This window comes from Panthera pardus, unplaced genomic scaffold, assembly GCF_024362965.1.
Source record: "Panthera pardus isolate Hobbes unplaced genomic scaffold, ASM2436296v1 HiC_scaffold_23, whole genome shotgun sequence".
In the NCBI taxonomy this organism is placed as follows: Eukaryota; Metazoa; Chordata; class Mammalia; order Carnivora; family Felidae; genus Panthera; species Panthera pardus.
The window spans coordinates 4,923,870-4,942,872 of NW_026526799.1; the positions used below are offsets into that span (position 1 = coordinate 4,923,870).

Below are 19,003 nucleotides of genomic sequence, written 5' to 3' on the forward strand. Positions count from 1 at the left end.
GCGGCCGGCAGGGCAGGGCTCCAGGGCGGGGGCCGCCTTTCCCGCGGAACGAGGAGGACCGCGAGCGCCGGGGACGGGTGGGCTCCGCCCCCTTCCTTCCGCCTCCTGAGGGCGTTACCGTCAGGGGCGGGGATTGGGCGGGGCTGAGCGGCTCGGGCCCCGCCCCCACCCCAGCTGCCTTCGGCGCGGCAGGGCGAGGCGCGGCAGGGCGGGGCCGGAGGGGCGGGGTCGGATGGGGCGGGGCCGACGGGCGGGGGCGGGGCCTCAGGGAGCAAGGCAGCCCGCGCACTCTGCAGGAGCCGCAGCTGCCGTCGGCCGCGCCTTCAAGGTCTCACCGCTTCCTCAGCAGAGACCCGGGCTCGGCCGCCATGTCCGCCACGGACGATGTTGACGGACTGGGCGTGGTCCGGCCGCACTATGGCTGTGAGTGCGGGGCTCTGCGGCGCGGGGGCTTCGGGGCCGGGCTCGCTGCCTCCGAGGCGCCTTTTTCCCGGGGGGCTCGGGCGGGCGGGCGCGGCAGGGCGGCTGCGGGCCGCGCGGACCCGGAAGAGCCGGCCGGGCCGGGCGGCGGGCGGGAGGGGCGGCGAGGCGCGCGACCTGGGCTCGGAGGCGGCGGCGGCGGCGGCGGCGGCGGCGGCGGGGGCGCAGGCGGCCCTCTTCGCCTGAGCCCGGGCGCCGCGACGCGAGGGGCCCCACCCAGAGCCTCCCGCCTCGCAGCGCCGCCGAGATTTGGGGGAGACGGCCTAGGGTGAGGTGGCAGGAGGCCGGGGCAGGGCGTGTCCCGGAGCGCTGGGCTCCGCTCGCGCTTCGCGGGGAGGCGCTGCCCCGGGTGCCGCCTGCGACGTGGACCCGGGGTCGGGACCTGCGGGGGGCCCCGGGCCAGCGGAGACGTGCGGCCCGGGGCGGGCCACTTCACCTTGCTCGGGCTTCGTTCCCTGGTCAGGCTTTCAAAAATTAAAACAGCGAGAGAGAGAGAAAAAAAAAAAAAAAAAAAAAAGAAAAAAAGAAAAAAAAGAACCCCTGTGACTTCCTCATTTTTCCGAACCTCGTTTTCTGTAGCCGTCCAGGGGACGGCACTGAGCTTGTAGGCGGCCCAGCTACCGCTGGCCGCAGGAGGGTCCTTTGGAATCCTGAGATTTCGTTTTTATTTTCTCTTGTGAGAGTGATGGTCCGCTTTTAGGATAATTTCACTCAACAGTTATGTGTGAGGGATTGTGTCACGTTTGTGGAATTAGTAAGAGCAGGCCCTGCCTGCCAAGAGCGTCTCAATCAGAGAAGGACAGGTGTACGAGCTAATGATAGCGAGGTGTAAGAAAGATAAAAGATGCTGAGCCAGCCGGGCAAAAGCAGGAAGGTGGATGTGGCGGAGGGGTGGGGGGAAGGCGGTAAGAACGCAGGTAGTGACACGTGAACGGAGCTCTGGCGGATGCTGCGTGACGTTGGGCAGCGTGGGGTCAGAGACAAGGCTGGGGGAAAGAGCACCAAGGGCCCGGAGTGGTGGGGGCCGAGCGGGGTAGGGCACACAGTGGTGGGGAGAGGGAGAAGAGTTTCCAGAAGTAGTTGGGGCCAAATTGGAAAAGGCCTTGAATGCCATCCCAAGGAGTCAGGAGTCGATGCCATACCCCGGGTGCCCATGAAGTTGGCAGATTTGAGACAGACTGCCTGGGTTGGAATCCAGGCCCGGCAACCGCTTATTAGCGGTAGAGCTAAGAGCACCCGGCCTCAGTTTCCTCATCTGTAAAATGGGAGTGATAATCAGAGCATTGTTGTGGGACTTCCGTGAGAGAATGCATGTAAGGCGTTGCACATAATTACCGCCACTTAGTTCTCAATGACTGCTGCCTTGGGTTATTAATAAACAAGGGGAAAACAACACTCTCAGCTCTGTATTGGGAGAGAGTCTGGTAGATAGACCAGAACAGAGTTGGGCCAAAATCTCAACTCAGTATTTGTCAAGTGACAACAAACTTGTACTAAAATTTCGTACAAGTCTGTATGATGACACTTTTAACAAAAGGGTAAGACGAATGTAGTTGAAACCCCCTAGTTCCTGTTTTAGGAAAGTCCTCGTAGTGCATCTGGCCATCCACACGTCCACAGGTTACCCTGACCTGCCAGGTGACTAACAGGAATTTGATGCCGTGGCTTTCTTTTATCTGTCAGAAGGGTTACAGATTCTTGTGTTTACATTCTTCCTTTCATGTTTTAGCTGTCCTGGATAATGAGAGACTCACTGCAGAGGAGATGGACGAAAGGAGACGTCAGAATGTGGCTTATGAGTACCTTTGTCATTTGGAAGAAGCAAAGAGGTAAGGATTGGCCGGCTGCAGAGAAGGGAGCTGTTGTGATGTGAACACAGATAAAGATCTCTTTGAATATGTCCTAGGTGTGACTGTCGGAGGCTGGTAGTTTGAAGGAATAAGTATAGGTAGGGTATTTATTCGCGGGAACAAGTGGCCTCGATAGCAGCTTATCGTGAAACTCTGATGGGCGCTTATGTATTCCGAAAAATTCCCAGATCTGTGTTTGGTTTTATGCGTATCGTGCATGTTTTGGGGCGCTACGAGCTGTAGGGGAGAATAGCAGTTTGTGGGGGTTTTTTCCCCCAAACTTTTCTTTTGCGTGTGTCTTTTTAAGTAGGCTCCATACCCAACACGGGGCTTGAACTCAGGACCCTGAGATCAAGAATCACAGGCTTTATGATTGAGCCAGCCAGGCGGCCCAGAAATAGCATTTTGGTTTTTTTTGAAATAGCATTTTTTGAAGTTTAAAGTTCTTAGCCTGGTGTTTCACTGGTTTTGATTTATATATGAATTGGATTCATTTTCCTCTTGGTAGGACTCTGGGGAAAGGTCCACCGGTTTGGCAGTATTCCAAGTTTACCGGAGTCACCATCCTCTGCATTTTTTGGGAAGTGAACGTACAAGGGCGGTTTTCCCTTTTCAGATGCTGGGACACCTGGTGGTCTTACTCTTAGAGTGTCTATTTGCTATCAGTGGTTCAGTTTTGTTTTGGTGCTGGTATTCCTTTGCAAGGCCCCAGGGCAGATAGATATAATTACAGATGTTGTTTCCTACGTGTGAGCTTTGGTGGAAAAGGCCAGCATGGGGTAATGAAAGGTATTTGTGATCAAAGTCCAATGAAAATCAAGGATGTTTCAGTAGTGTTAACAAACAAGAGTATTTTTGTTTTGTTAATTCTGAGGCTCTTAAAACACTTTTAGGAAAGTCCAGAGAACAATACAACAAACATCCATGTGTTCCTGAAGTTACAAGTGTTAGCCTTTCAGCTCTTTTCCTTTTCCTCTCGAAAGACATGGTCCCTTTTGTGCCCCTCCCTGGTTCTGTTTTCCTTCTTCCGTCCCTGGGACTCTCTAACAGCATTCTGATGTCTTGAATCCAGGCTTCTTTGCTGAGCTTAAACCTCTTCCCTTAGACTGGGTACAGGGGGGCGGTTAGTGGTGATTTAGGTGGGGAGAATGATAATAACACTTGTTTTTCTAAATAGAAGGTTAGACAGCAGGAAGTGAATATGTGATTAGAAAAGAGGAGGGGCGCCCGGTGGCTCAGTCGGTTAAAGGACCCACTCTTGATTTTGGCTCAGGTCATGATCTCGGTCCCGAGATAGAGCCCCACATCAGCTCTAAGCTGAGCGTGGAGGCTCCTTGAGATCCTCTCTGCCCCTGCCCTGCTCGCTCGCTTGCTCTCTCTCTCTCAAAATAAATAAACTTAAAAAAAAAAGAAAAGGGGATGTTTCTCATATGAAGTGTGTAAGGGCCCCATGGAAAAAAAAGATTAGGTCCCTGTTACTTAAACTGTGGACTAGATCTAGTTTTGGAAAGTCAAAGAATTTGAAAGCCGCAGCTGGAATGAGAGGCCATCCTGTGTCTCTGTTGCGGTGACCTGGGGATGAGAGGGAAGAACCCCAACTCCCTTCCTTCCTCCATCCGAGGCAGTTCTGCTTTTGTTTTAAACTTGGGTTTCCACAGTAAAATTCCCTTTTTACAGAGCGTCTTGGCTACCACTCCCTTGCCACCGCTACTCTAGTTCAACGCCTCTTCCACTTTAACCATTTCATGTCAGTGAGGAAGCCGAAGCCTGAGTCTGCATGGTCTACTTGTAGTTTTCTTGACTGAAGATTAGTTTTTTGAAAGGCAGTCGTGCAGTGGTTCTCAACCAAGTGTGTGCATTAGGTCACCCGGGGAACTTAAAAATACAGATATCTCGGCCTTACCATAGAGACTCTGATTCTGTAGGTCTGGAAGGTCCAGATACCTGTATATCTTATTTAAGTTTATTTATTTTTTGAGAGAGAGAGCGAGCAGTGAGCGTGGGGTGGGGGCAGAGAGAGAAGGAGAGAAAGAATCCCAAGCAGGCTCTGCACTGATAGCACAGAGCCTGATGCAGGGCTCGAACCCATGAACTGCGAGATCATGACCTGAGCCAAAATCAAGAGTCGGACACTCAACCGACCGAGCCACCAGGCGCCCCTATACCTATATATTTTAAATGGTTCTGGGGGCGCCTGGGTGGCTCAGTCGGTTAAGCGTCCGACTTCAGCCAGGTCACGATCTCACGGTCCGTGAGTTCGAGCCCCGTGTCGGGCTCTGGGCTGATGGCTCAGAGCCTGGAGCCTGCTTCTGATTCTGTGTCTCCCTCTCTCTCTGCCCCTCCCCTGTTCATGCTCTGTCTCAAAAATAAATAAACGTTAAAAAAAAAAATTAAAAAAAAAAATGGTTCTGGTGGTTCTGATAGGCTCCCCCTTAGTTGCGAAGCAAGATTTAAAATAGTTTTAGAGCTCTGCGTTATGATAGCCTGACGAGAATGGTGCTTTCTATCACATTTCCTTCTTTGCGTATTCTGTGTGCTCATTTCCATCTGCTCTAGGGCCGTTCTTTTCTGTTGGGAGTTTTCCCTCAACCCTGAGATCCAGAGTCGGACTGAGCCACTCAGGTGTCCCTCTGAGGTGTTTTTTCCAGAATAGAAAAGTAGCCCATTTCCTTTAACATCCATGATCACCTGCAGTGTTTTTTAGTTGGCTACTTTTGCATACTTAGGAAGTGACCGAGGAAGTGAGGCATTGGTGATACTCGTTATTTTTTATGCTTTGGGTTATAAGGGAGGGTATAATAGTGGCGTATTGTCCTTTTGGCCTGGCATCGTGGAAACGTGCCTGATTTATTTTAGGGAGGCAATCCCAGGATGCGGTGGTGGTTGTTGTTGAAAGCTTTGATTAGAAAATCAAGTTGGGAGCGTGTATTTAGATTTTACTACCGGGGGGGCTAGGAAGAAGCCTGGGGTGCCCTGCAGAGAATAGAAGACTGGGATCCCTACTGGCCGTATGAAGCGGCTGCTGCCACCCTTAAAAAGCGTTTGAGGTAAACCACGGACAGATCACATGCTCTCCCGTCGTAGCTGGGGCTTTAGCTCCCGTTGTGTTTTCTACCCTGGTGAGCCGGGCTGTCCCCGTGTGCTGTTGGCGCCCCACTTTCCCCTCTAGCGCAAGCCCAGTTTGCCTTTTTGGATCGGCCCCCATCCTGTTTCCTTCATCACCTCCACCCCTCCCGAGTTGGAGGAGCCCCAGGGTCTGGAATTCACACCCCTTCCAAGTCCAGGAAGAAAGGTCGGAGAGATCCAGGAGAGAAAAGGTTTCCCCCTTCGGTTCTATTTCTAGTACTGCTACTCCTCCCCCTGGAAGCTCCACCTTGGAGTACAGTGGCTCCATTGTGTATCCCAGGGCACTCCATTTTCTCCCGTACCTGTAACAGAGCTCTTCCCTGGGAAGAGAGGAGATTGTGTAGAGAGGGTGAAGACGGTGTGTGGAGACAGTGAGTGCAGGGGTGTTTGTAGAGAAATGAGGGTGTGCTGTGGGTTCATGTTTCCCTGAAAGGTTGAGTGGGAAGATTTAGGACTGATTCCATGAAAGTGTGCACCTAGAGTGATTGGGAATAAGAAAATAGATTCTGCTTTCCCCTATTTTTTGGAGAGTAGCTTTAATATGGAAATTAAGTTACTATTTTAAGGAAATATCTGAGGATTCAGGGCTTTTTGTTACGAGCTGCAGAGCAGACCAAGGACTTGAAATGTGGGTTTATTTTTTAATTTTTATTTTTTAAAAAAGTTTTGATGTTTTTATTTATTTTTGAGACAGAGAGAGACAGAGCATGAGCAGGGGAGGGGCAGAGAGAGAGGGAGACACAGAATCGGAAGCAGGCTCCAGGCTCTGAGCCATCAGCCCAGAGCCTAACGCGGGGCTCGAACCCACGGACTGTGAGATCGTGACCCGAGCTGAAGTCGGACGCTTAACCGACTGAGCCACCCAGGCGCCCCAAAATGTGGGTTTATTTTGATCTTTTTGCCTGTTCTAATTGTCTTCACATTTGTTTGGTCTGTGGAATAGCTGTATGGTAGAGACGACTAGCATTTTCACTTAGTTGAGAGAGGCGAAGTGTAAACATGTGAGCTACACTAGGCGCTCAGGTCTTGGAGAGGAGAAAGTGATACAGAGAAGGGTCAGAATGTTCACGTGAACAGACCCAGGAAGAGAACATATCAGGCCGGGCAGGACGCGTAGTCTGCAGTGAGGAGAATGTATAAATGGAAACAGGAGAAAATTCAGTTAGTTTAAAGGTCACAGGAAGAAAGTTAATCCCAGCACTCTCTGGGGTTGAAGGTTAAGGGTCCCTTCTTTCAGAGGCTTGCTGTAATGCCCTTTCAAGACCTGTCATGGGCCACCTTTCTCTTGCTGTGTCCATACGCTACCTGAAGGGGCAGGGCATACCCCCCCCGCCCCCCCCAGCACACCCCCAGCCCCGTGTAGAAGGGAAAGCAGGGCTCTGGCTGGTTGGAGACTGGCAGAGACTTCGCATTGTTAACAAGAGCATGGCACTAAACAGGCACTCTTCCTTCTGTAATTTAGGGGAATTGAGACAGTGTCTTGGAAAAAAAGCAGTTCTTGAGAACAGATTCTCTTTTGTGCATATGACTTTGTTGTTGGCATTGAACATTTTCTAGGATGGGCTCTTTAGATCTCTACATGGGAGCAGAATTCAGTAACATCTGGATATATCCAGGCTGGCACACCATGATCATGAAAGCAAGTTAAGGATATTTAAGATTAGGCAAGAAAAAAAAAATGGGTAGGTGAGGGGATTCAGAAGAACAGTACCTTACCCATCAGCCTCTACAATTCTCAAATGGAGGAATATCCCTTCATTTTTTAGGAGGTTGACCTATATTTTCCTTTTACAGATGAGAAAACTAAATTGCCTCATGAGACCCTGTGTGAGTCAGAGGGTCACATAGATATAGCTACTTAATGGCACATTGGGACTACAAGCCGGGTACATTCATGTATTCATAATTAGCAAGGTGAAGTATGGGGTGGGATTTAGTCTTAACTCTGAAAATGATGATACAGATGGAAACCTCACTTCCATTTTCTGAAACTTACCTTGGTGCACCTGCCTTGGACAGACTCAGAGGTAAGAAGTTGGTTGCATTTAAAAGTGCCTTTATTAAAGTTGTTCAAGCTAAGAGTGCCTTTTGCACAAACGGAAGGATTAGTTCCTACTGTGGTCAGAAAAGCGTTTTACTGCTTTTTACCCTGTGGTGTAGCTGAGACACTCAGCAAAATTTACAATGAAGAAATATGGAGAGTAATCTGGTATGTATTAGGCAGTCAGCTATCGTTGGTACTAAGAAAAGTCATACTACTCATAATACTGAGTAATTATAAGTATTATGAGTAATCTCATAATACTTATAATTAATTAAAACAGACATTTAAAAAACCTGAAACATTTGGGGCACCTGGGTGGCTCAGTCTGTTAAGCGTCCAGACTTCAGCTCAGGTCACGATCTCATGGTTTGTGAGTTCAAGCCCCGTGATGGGCTCTGTGCTGACAGCTCAGTCTGCTTCGGATTCTGTGTCTCCTCTCTCTCTGCCCCTCCCCCACTAACACTCTGTCTCTCTCTCTCTCTCTCTCTCTCTCTCTCTCTCTCTCAAAAATAAACATTAAAAAAAATAAACAAACAAACCTGAAATGTTTTAAAAAACTTGGCTGTTGGGATATGCGAAGTGGGATATGCGAAGTGAAAAGAGTGAGGATTTTCAGTTTTGGCAGGTGTGATTTCTGATTCGGGTTTAGCAAGTTGTTTAACTTGAGGGAGTGAGCCTAAATCTGTGCTTTGCAGAATGGAGATACTCCGCATCTTCTGGAGGTGCTGTGAGGGCTAAGTGCCTGGCATAGTGGCTGAAATGCAGTGGGCACTGGGTAAATGTATTCTTTATCCTGGCCCTTGGGGCAAAAGCAGATTTAACATAAAGGTGATGAGGCATTAGTAAACTTTTCTGGAGAATTTTCTGGGCACTTTCAAAGTCCTAAAGGTTTGTAGCCTTAGTTTTTTCACTTCAGATTTAAGCTTGTGTTTCACAGGAAACTCAAATAAGAAGATACATCTAGGGAGTTGGGGTGGGGGGTGTGAGAAGACTTTTTCTTTTCTTTTCTTTTTTTTTTCCATTAAATGTTTATTTATTTGAGAGAGAGGGAGGAAGAGCGGGCTTGAACTCGGGGCTCGATCCCACCAATGGTGAGATCATGACCTGAGCCAAAACCAAGAGACACTTAACTGACTAAGCCACCCAGGCACCCCAAGACGTTTCCTTTTTATTTTAGTGCTCTTCGGTAGATTTAAAATGCTTTTTACAATGATCATGAATTTTATAATAAAGAAAAAAGAAAGGGCCTGAGTAAAAGGAAAAGTTGTAGATAATTTTTAGATAGTTGTATTCACAAATTTAGATCTTTTAATTGCTATATCGTTGTCTTAATTACTATTTTCAGTGGTTACATAACATCCATAATTTATTTAGACTTATTCCAGTTTAAAATGATATTGCTTTGATTGCTGGAAAGTTTAAACGTTTTTCCCATGTACTTGTTTATCAATTTTATTTTGGGGCGCCTGGGTGGCTCAGTCGGTTAAGCGGCCGACTTCGGCTCAGGTCACGATCTCACAGTCCGTGAGTTCGAGCCCCGCATCGGGCTCTGTGCTGACCGCTCAGAGCCTGGAGCCTGTTTCAGATTCTGTGTCTCCCTCTCTCTCTGACCCTCCCCTGTTCATGCTCTGTCTCTCTCTGTCTCAAAAATAAATAAACGTTAAAAAAAAAATTTTTTTTTATTTTATTCACATTGTGGATGAGGTTATCTAATAGAGTCATGATGTTAACTTTCATAAGCTCTCTTATAATATGGTCAACCTCCTGTTGTATTTGCTACCAATATTTTCTCTTGATTTGCCATTTTGGTTTTTCACTGTACAGAAGTTTTATTTTTTCATTTTGTTAAATTTCTTTAAGATTTTATTTTTAAGTAATCTCCACATTCAACGTGGGGCTCAAATCTACAACCATGAGATCAAGAGTCACGCACAAGGGGCGCCTGGGTGGCTCAGTCGGTTGGGCGTCCGACTTCGGCTCAGGTCACGATCTCACGGTCCGTGAGTTCGAGCCCCGCGTCGGGCTCTGGGCTGATGGCTCAGAGCCCGGAGCCTGTTTCCGATTCTGTGTCTCCCTCTCTCTCTGCCCCTCCCCCGTTCATGCTCTGTCTCTCTCTGTCTCAAAAATAAAATAAACGTTAAAAAAAAAAAAAAAAATTAAAAAAAAAAATTAAAAAAAAAAAAAAAGAGTCACGCACAATACTGACTGAGCCAGCCAGGTGCCCCTGTACAGAAGTTTTCAATTTTATGCAATTCAAATGTTAATCTTTCTCTTTGCAATTTCTTTGATCAATTCAAAGCCATAGTTCAAATTCTCCAAAGCCTTGCTAAAATGTGAAGTCTTATATTGTTAGCTTTTTTCAATTTAATGCTTAATTTTTGTTAGGAATCTAAGTCTTTAAATCTCATGGTGTTTGTAAATTATTCTGTCATTTTAGGGGTGCCTGGATGGCTCAGTCGGTTAAGCATCTGACTCTTGATTTAGGCTCATGATCTGATGGGTCATGGGCTTGTGAAATTGGGCCCCTCATTGGGCTCTGTGCTGATAGCACGAGTCTGCTTGGGATTCTCTCTCTCTCTCTCTCTCTCTCTCTCTCTCTCTCTCTCTCCCCCCCTTCCTCCCCTCCTCCCCTCCCTCCCTCTCTCCCCCCCTCTCTCTGCCCCTCTCTCTCTGCCCTTCCCCTGCTCACACCCTCACACTCAAAATAAATAAATTTTATGCAAATTATTCTGTCATTTAAAAAAAAATCCCTCTTGTTGCCTTTTTAAAAAATACTTATCTTTTTTTTATTAAAAAATTTTTTAAAAATGTTTATTTATTTTTGAGACACAGCATGAATGGGGAAGGTCAGAGAGAGAGGGAGACACAGAATCCGAAGCAGGCTCCAGGCTCCTAGCTGTCAGCACAGAGCCCGACATGGGGCTCCAACCCACAAACCATGAGGTTGTGACCTGAGCCGAAGTCGGACGCTTAACCGACTGAGCCACCCAGGCGCCCCAAAAAGTACTCATTTTTGAGAACGAGAGAGAGCACGAGCTCACACAGGCGAGGGAGGAGCAGAGAGAGAGGGGAGATACAGAATCTGAAGCAGGCTTCAGGCTCCCAGCTGTTAGCACAGAGCCCCATGCGGGGCTGGAACCCACAAACCTCGAGATCATGACCTGAGCTGAAGCTGGGTGCTTAACCAACTGAGTCACCCAGGAGCCCCTAAATTATTCTGTCACCTAAAAATAATTTTTTTACAACCTGTTAGCAATCAATGTCTACTTTGTCAAATATTAAATTAAGTGCAGTTCTATTTCTACACTCTTCTTTTATGGTAAACTATATTTCATTTTTCTTGAGAAAATGTGTAGAACTTAGAAACCTCTAAAGCTGGCTTGATTTTAGCTCCATGACAAATGACTTTTTTCTCTTTTGTTTTTGCCTCACGATTTTCCATGATTTGAAACTTGTGGAGTTCTTCTTTCTTAAAGTTTCCTTGAGTTATATATTAGAGTTGATGTTGGCTTAGTAATTTTGCCTGTAATGTGGAGACTCTTGATTTATATTATCTTTCTGGTTTGTTTGTTTTTGTTTTGTGTTGTGTTTGTTTTAGCTCTAAGGAGTTGTACCTCTAATAATTAGTTCTGACTCATTAGTTCCGTCTTGGGGTACCTGTTGGTAGGTTAGATCTCTGTAGTTTGTTTTATGGCTATTCTCCATTTTGTCTGTTTATGTTAAATCAGGACTAGATATGTGTCCCACATCTATCTTTTGATTTACTGGATTTTTCTACTGTCTTGGTTTTTTCCCCTTTGGTTCTGTTAATGGTAGTTTCTTTGTCTTATTGCAGTTTTCATTTTGGACTGTTCACTCCTTTTCCCTCTCTATTCTTGTTAATAGATTTAATGGTCTCTAGTTCATGGAGAATAGTGTGACACATATAGCATTCTTTTCAGGTGGAAAAAAGGAGGTTGGAGCCAAGAGTTGGGTTGAATACTTTACCAGTTCCCCTTATTTTCAGTAAGTCTCAGAGTGGGTGTGACCACAGGAAACCAGTGTTAAGAGGCCGGCTAACTGTATAGATTGCCCCCCCATCAAGATTGGGAAAGTCTAATTGGGCTAAGTGGGCTATTTATTTGACTGAATTTGGCATTTATTTCTTCTAGTCTTAGAGTCAGAGTAACAATCGTGTTTGTATATTTTAATGTTCCCCATGAAAGAATAGTAAAAATGTATTTGGGGACCTAAGTTGGCATGTTCTAGGAATTTAATTTTCTGGCTTTGCATGATGACCCATCTCTGATTTCTGCAGAATTTCTTCTGCTTCACAGTTTAGCGATTTGGGGATATCTGTTGGTAGCAGGACCTATTCTGAACATTTTTAAGCCATGCGGTATTTGATGGCTTCTGGTTATTTCCAATTGAGACTGCTAAATAAACCCCTCGCAGGAAGTATTTGTGTAAGAAAGTGCTGGTAGGCAAAGTGAGACCATTCGGAAGTGATTCATATGACCGGGACTGTTTGTTTAAAATTTGGGACCTGGTTGCTTAGAGACCATATCTTTGAGCAAACTGAGTAAAGTGACACTCGAGCGCACAAGTTCTGTGTCCCACCTGACCCAGTCAGGACTGTGCCGCTTGGTTTTTCTTCGAGATGAGCTCCTGCTATTCCGATTGATCCCTGTGCTTTGACAGAACATGAATCAAAAATCTTAAACATATAAATGAAAGATCTGGTTAATGTTTTATTTTGAAGAGAAAGTTTGCTTGCTTAAGCTTGAATGTTGTTTTGAAATTTTTTCTTAAAATTCTATGTTGGGAAGAATTGTTATTTTCCAATAAGGCATTTTATTATAGAAATCTCAATACTTCAAATACTTCAAATAGGGTTACAACGGTTAAAGGGAAACAAACACCCCCCTCTCCCCCCCCCCCCAAAAAAAACCCAAAAAGCAAAACCAACCCAAAACTCAAGCCTGCAATTTGCCAGGACATCATGATATAAAATATTTTCTGTCTGGGGCATCTGAGTGGCTTATTCGGTTAGACCCCCAACTCTTGATCTCCGCTCAGGTCACAATTTTGTGGCTCCTTTGGTCGAGCCCCACGTCGGACTCTGCACTGACAGTGCAGTGCCTGCTTGGGATTCTCTGCCTCTCTCTGTCCCTCCCCTGTCCGAGCTCTGTCTCTCTTCTCTCAAAATAAGTAAATAGACATTAAAAAAAAAAAAGATGAAGAACATTGTTCTGTCTGCCCCGAGATCATCATGTTCCTCTGCCTCTTCACCGTCATTATCAATACCGTGTATTGAGCACTTATATGAGAGTCGCTGTGCTAAGCACTTGGTATGCATTAGCTGATTAGCTGATTCGTGTGATTAGCTCTTCTTAAAGAGGTGCTTATTCTTATCTGCATTTAACAGAAAAGAAAGCAAAGCTTGGAGAGGCTGACTTGCCTGTCTAGTGAGTGGCAGAGCCGGATTTCAGTTCTGGCAAGTGCCCAGACCTGGCAAGTTTGCTGCCGCAGTACCACTGCTTCTAAAAATAATGACAGCGGCAGTAACTGCCTGTAATTAAGTACTTTACACACAACATTACTGCGAGATGGGCATTATTTTTATTTTGAAGAGGGGAAAAAATGAATTAGTATCGCTTGTCTGCTGGCCTCGTGACTATCTGTGGGGTTCAAGCCCAACTTGACACTAGTGCTGTTGACCTCTATAGGCACGGAAGGGGCGACATTGAAGTCCACCATTAAATCTGCTGGTTCCCACAGGTGTTAATTGCCTACCTGTCTGATGGGCAAGCCTGCCCACTTACTGCAGAGTCTTTTGCCTGCCACTCTGACTGTGTGAGGACCGTTCTCTGATTTGTCCCGTAGCTTTGTGTCTAACTAGTGTTGGACTCTTTTTTTAAATTTTTTTTACTTTGTTTTATACTTGTTTTATTTACTGAAGAGCTAAAGATAGTGATGGACGTACATAAGTAGCTGTTAAATGATTGGTGAAAGATTTATTCATGCTAAAAAGAAATGTAGTAAACATAGGGGTGCCTGGCTGGCTCAGTCGGTGGAGCGTGCAACTCTTGAATTTGGGGTCGTGGGTTGGAGCCCCACAGTGGGTGCAGAGATTACTTGAAGTAAAATCTTAAATATAGCAAACGTAAAATCTTAGCTAAGTGATTTTTATAGGTATCTGTGATAAATGTGTATGTTTAACTTTTTTGACCTAACTCTCGCTCGGTAAGATGATTTCCTTGGAAGGGGGAGCGGTTGCAGCAGAGGTGATGTAGTTGAATACGGTGACTTTGGGGAGGCCAGAGAGTTCTGGTTTGGCTTTCATGTTCATAACCTGGGATTTGCTTGTGATTCCGCCTAGAAAGGCATGTCTTCTTCCCAGTTGCTTGTTTTTTACATAATGACCTCATGCAGACAGGAGTGGCAAATTGGATTGGAAATTGCCTCGGATCGTTTGGCAAGAACTGTATTTTTTGGTGTTGTGGGTGGAGGAAAGTCCTGTCTAAAGGCCTCTATTTCTTCTTTACTCAGAATACCTTCCTGTTGACTCATTGGAAATCATAACGAAAAGCAGAAGGAGCATTGGAGAGGCAGCTGCCAGCCCAGGGCTTGGCTTCTGTTGGGGCAGATGTTTGGGAACTAAGAGGACTCTGGCTTTAGGAAAAATTGTGAGACTTTTATAGTAGAAGGGAAGTAACTATTATTGTGATAGGTACTATCCATAAGGTAGAAATTATCCACCTGTTTCTAGGGATTATTAATCTGCAACATAAAAAACAAGGTATATAGTTTAAAAATTATTTATTTTTGACAGGGGGAGGGAGGCTTGGTTGGGGAGGGGCAGAGAGAGAAGGAGATAGAGAATCCCAAGCAGGCTCCATGCAGTCAGCACAGAGCCCAATGTGGAGCTCAAATCCACGAACCGTAAGATCATGACCCGAGCTGAAACCAAGAGTCGACACTCAACCGACTGAGCCACCTAGGAGCCCCAAGATATTTTCTTGAATAGGGTTAGTGTTCCTACAAACTGAAGCAGAAGGAACTAAAGTACAAAGGAGGGAATGAGACAAAATTAGAAGAGGAAAAATTGAAAAGAAGGAGGAAAAAACCTGTGATTATTGAAGATAGAAAAATGATATAAAAATAAAATTTAAATACAAAAAGCCTTACAGTAGAGCAGATCATTTCATTACAAATAACACATACATATCAGATGACCTCTAGATAAGCTAAAAGGAAACAAAAGTTACTTACTACTTGCCAGGACTATTGTAACAAAATGTTTTTCTGCTCTGAAGGCATACTGTTATGTCATTAGTTTGGACAATGCTTCTTAATCATTGATTGAAAAGGTGGTGCCCAGCAGTGGTTTGACTTTGGGGATTTCCTTTAAAAACTTGAGAAGTCCCACAAAAATATTCTTAGGCAGATTTTAGTTTTTTTAATTAAAATTTTATTCTTAATCATTAAAAAAAATAGATAATACACGAACATGATACTTAGAGGCTATGCTAGGATATATAGTGAAAAAAAAGTCTGTGTCCCAGCCATTTCGTTTTTCCCCAGTTGGAACCACAGTTATGAATATGTGTCTTTCATTATTCAATGCATATAAATCCTAGTCACTTATTTCCTTGTCATATTCTGCTTTCCATCTCATAACTTACTCCACGTGAATACATCAGAGTACCTCATTTTTGTCTTCACAGTTGCATACTTTTTCAGTGTATAGATTGAACCTACCAGTGCATATTTTACCCCACCTTTTGCTATTCTAGTGTTGTAGTTAGCAACTTTGTATGTATGTCATCTCACACTTTGGGGGTATTGTAGGATAAATTTCTAAAAGTGGGATTTCTAAGTCAAAGGGAATGTGTACATTTAGGTTTTTTTTTTTTTTTTAAATTTAAAAAAAAATTATTTTTGAGAGACAGAATGTGAGCCAGTGAGGGGTAGAGAGAGAGGGAGACACAGAATCTAAAGCAGGTTCCAGGCTCTGAGCTGACAGCACAGAGTCTGACGGAGGGCTCGAACTCACAGACTGTGAGATCTTGACCTAAGCTGAAGTTGGATGCTTAACCGACTGAGCCACTCAGGTGCCCCAATTTTGATAAATATTGTCAATTTGGTCTGGAAGTTGTACCATCCGTAATGTATAAGAGGGCTGTTTTACCCATAATTTCATCAACCTGCAGTATTACAGTTTTTTTAATATTTGAGAATTTCATAGGTGAAAATGGTATTTCATTGTAGTTTCATTTTCAGATTATCTAATTCTGAGTGAAGCTGAACATCTTTTTTGTTAATTTAACTTTTTTTTAAATTTATTTTTTTAAGTAAGCTCCACACCCAGTGTAGGACTTGAACTTACTACCCTGAGATCAAGAGTTGCATGCTCTACTGACAGAGGCAGCCAGGTTTCCTGAGGATCTTTGTTTAAGAGCCATTTGTATTTCCTTTTCTGCCAACTGTTTTGGTAGAATCCTTTGCTCATTTTTCTGTTGAGTTTTTTCTTACTGATTTGTAAGAGCTGTTTATATATTGAGGGGATTGATGCTTTGGATGCCACATGTGCTGAAAAGAATCCAGTTTGTCCTTTAAGTTTGACTTTAAGGTTTTTAAAATAATTTAGAATTTCATTTCATTATTATTTTTAACAATTTAGAATTTTAAAGCATGTTTGATTTTATAAATTTTTTTTCTTTTTAGATTTTAGGCTTTATGTCTTTTTTAGAGTCATTTATACCAGTACCATACAAAAACATTCCTCTGTGTTTTCTTCTAGTATTTTTAGGATGTAAAGAGTTTTAACATGTAACCCCTTGATCCATTTTGAATTTTTTTGGTATGAGGACTAAAGTAGAGATCCTGCTTTATTTACTTATTTTCTCCAGATGTTTGGATAATACATATTGAGCATCAACAATGACTCTGATGAGATGTTCTGTGTAGTTTGCCTTGCTGTCTAGTCTTTGAATTGAGATCTTAATTTTTTTTCAGAACAAGGCAGGTTCAGCTGTTGAGACTTATTTATTTATTTTAAAATTTTTTGAGATTTAAAAAAAAATGTTTATTTTATTTAAAAAAAATTTTTTTAACGTTTATTTATTTTTGAGACAGAGAGAGACAGAGCATGAACAGGGGAGGGTCAGAGAGAGAGGGAGACACAGAATCTGAAACAGGCTCCAGGCTCTGAGCTGTCAGCACAGAGCCCGACGCGGGGCTCGAACTCACGGACCGCGAGATCGTGACCTGAGCTGAAGTCGGACGCTTAACCGACCGAGCCACCCAGGCGCCCCAAAAATGTTTATTTTTTGAGAGACAGCACAGGTGGGTAAGGAGCAGAGAGAGGAGACAGAGGATCCAGTGTAGGCTGTGTGCTGACAGTAGAAAGCCCGATGTGGGGCTCGAACTCATGAACTGGGAGATCATGACCTGAGCCGAAGTCGGATGCTTAACCGAAGGAGCCACCCAGGCTCTTCCAACTGTTGAGATTTTTGAAACATAAAAATACCATTTTAGAGAAACTGCCTAGAATTTTCCAGAGTACTTTGAAGCAGGTTGTATTGTGCCATAAAAAACGACTAATCAGTGTGTAATGAAGTTGGCATTGAGAAAACAGGTTTTGGATTAACAGCTTTGGCATACAGTCTGTGATGAGATGAATCAGCTTGCCAAAGTAACGCAGTTTATTCTTTGTGTTAAAGGAGAATACAGTTTGGGATTTGGAAACTGTGCGGCTGACTAGATTTGACTGACTAGATAGCCTGTTTGACTATATAGGCTTTTCATCGTGGGTTGTAAGTTCCGAATCTCAAAGGGAGAAGATAGCGTAAGCAGGATTTCTCACCCCTCGTTTCCTCTCAGACGCTTCTCACAGACTTTCTTGCTTAGAACTAGTGTTCCCGAGTACACTGGTTTGGGAAGCACTGTTTTTGTGTCAGAATAATGGATTTGAGGGACTATTTCAAGTGACAATTTGGAACATGTTCCTGGTTAGTTCTCAACTGTTATATGTTTTATCTGTAGTTTCTTTCTGTTCTTTGAGTTCTGATGTTCTCAGCTTAGAGAGCTTAAATTGAAGCCATTACTGTACTAACTGGGTAGGTATAATCGCTAAACTGTCATCAGTGATCTTTAAGGCATTGTGCAGAACTGGAGTGTGGTTTTTAAAAGTGGAGGAGGGTGGGGCACCTGGGGTGGCTCAGTTGATGGAGCATCTGATTATTGGTTTTGGTTCAGGTCGTGATCTCATGGTTCGTGGGTTCAAGCCCCATGTTGGGCCCTGTGCAAACATTACAGGGCCTGCTTGGGATTCTCTCTCTCTCTCTCTCTCTCTCTCTCTCTCTCTCTCTCTGCCCCGCCCTCGTGAGTGCATGTGTGCGTGTGCATTTGAGCTTTCTCTCTCTCTCAAAATAAATAAAAAAGTAGAGGAGGGCAAATGTACTAATTATTAAAAAGGAAAAGAAGATAATCATAAATTCTAGTCTAACGAATTAGTCTGGGGCAGAATTCCTAGCATATTGTCAAGTAGATGAGCACTTAGGAAACAAGTGATGCTTAGGAGTCAACCAGGGCTTTCTGAGACAAGCTCTGTCACATTAAGATCATTTCCTCTTTGACGACAGCGTCACCAGATTGGTGAATCAGAGAAACACAGTAATGTCTAGATTTCAGTAAGGCATTTGCAAGTGTGTCTTGTGATACATTAGTGACAGGTTTGACAAATGTGGACTAGATTGTAAGGCAATTAAGATTTGTAGCCAGTTGAATAAACCATATTCAAAAAGAGCTGCTAGATGAGGAGTAACTGCTTAATGGGTGCGAGCTTTCTCTTTGGGTGGTGAAAATCTTCTGGAATTAAGTAGTCATGGTGGTTGCACAACATTTTGAGTATACTAAAAAACACTGAATTGCATACTTGAAAATGGTTAAAAGTGGTGAATTTATGTTATACGAATTTTATCTCCATGATAAAAGGAGCCGCTAGGTTTTAAGTTCAAAGAAAGCTCTCTAGGGCACGTTACAGATAAAACATTTTTCTTGGGGCTTATCAGTGATGTGTATTGATTAAATTTGAGTTTGACTTGTTGCTGGAGGGATGGTTAATACACTTCATGACAAGTTCTGCATTCAAAATACCCTGAATCTAATGAGATTTAATAGTAATAAATGTGACATCCTACATTGGGGTTCAAAAATGGAGTGTTTAGGTACAGGATAGAGTAGCAGCATTTATGGCAATAGCATTAGTAGGAAAAAAGAACACAATGAAACAAATCTGTGTTGTTTACCAGTTCATTAATAGAAATGTGGTGTATGTCCCTTTGGCCTCTGTACTCATCAGAGGCTAACAAGTTCATCTTCAGGTCTGGAGGCCATACCTTAAGAGGGACCTTGATAGTCTAGAGCAAGGGTGATAGTTGTGTGATGGGATTCTTTGACACCCACAGCAGGCATTGCTGATAGATCAGAATCCTTAGAAAGTGAGGAACCCCATCAG

At 44.2% G+C, this 19,003-nt stretch overlaps 1 protein-coding gene across 1 annotated transcript in view; it reads left to right on the plus strand.

The window, feature by feature from the left end:
• The first annotated feature begins 268 nt into the window (after positions 1 to 268).
• The window catches only part of IQGAP1 (IQ motif containing GTPase activating protein 1), a 101,225-nt gene continuing 82,490 nt past the window's right edge, over positions 269 to 19,003 (plus strand). Inside the window, exons 1-2 of the mRNA XM_019460333.2 lie at positions 269 to 423; positions 2,210 to 2,309. Of these exons, the coding sequence (XP_019315878.1) occupies positions 369 to 423; positions 2,210 to 2,309 (155 nt within the window). The 5' untranslated portion in view covers positions 269 to 368. The remainder of the gene's footprint in view (positions 424 to 2,209; positions 2,310 to 19,003) is intronic.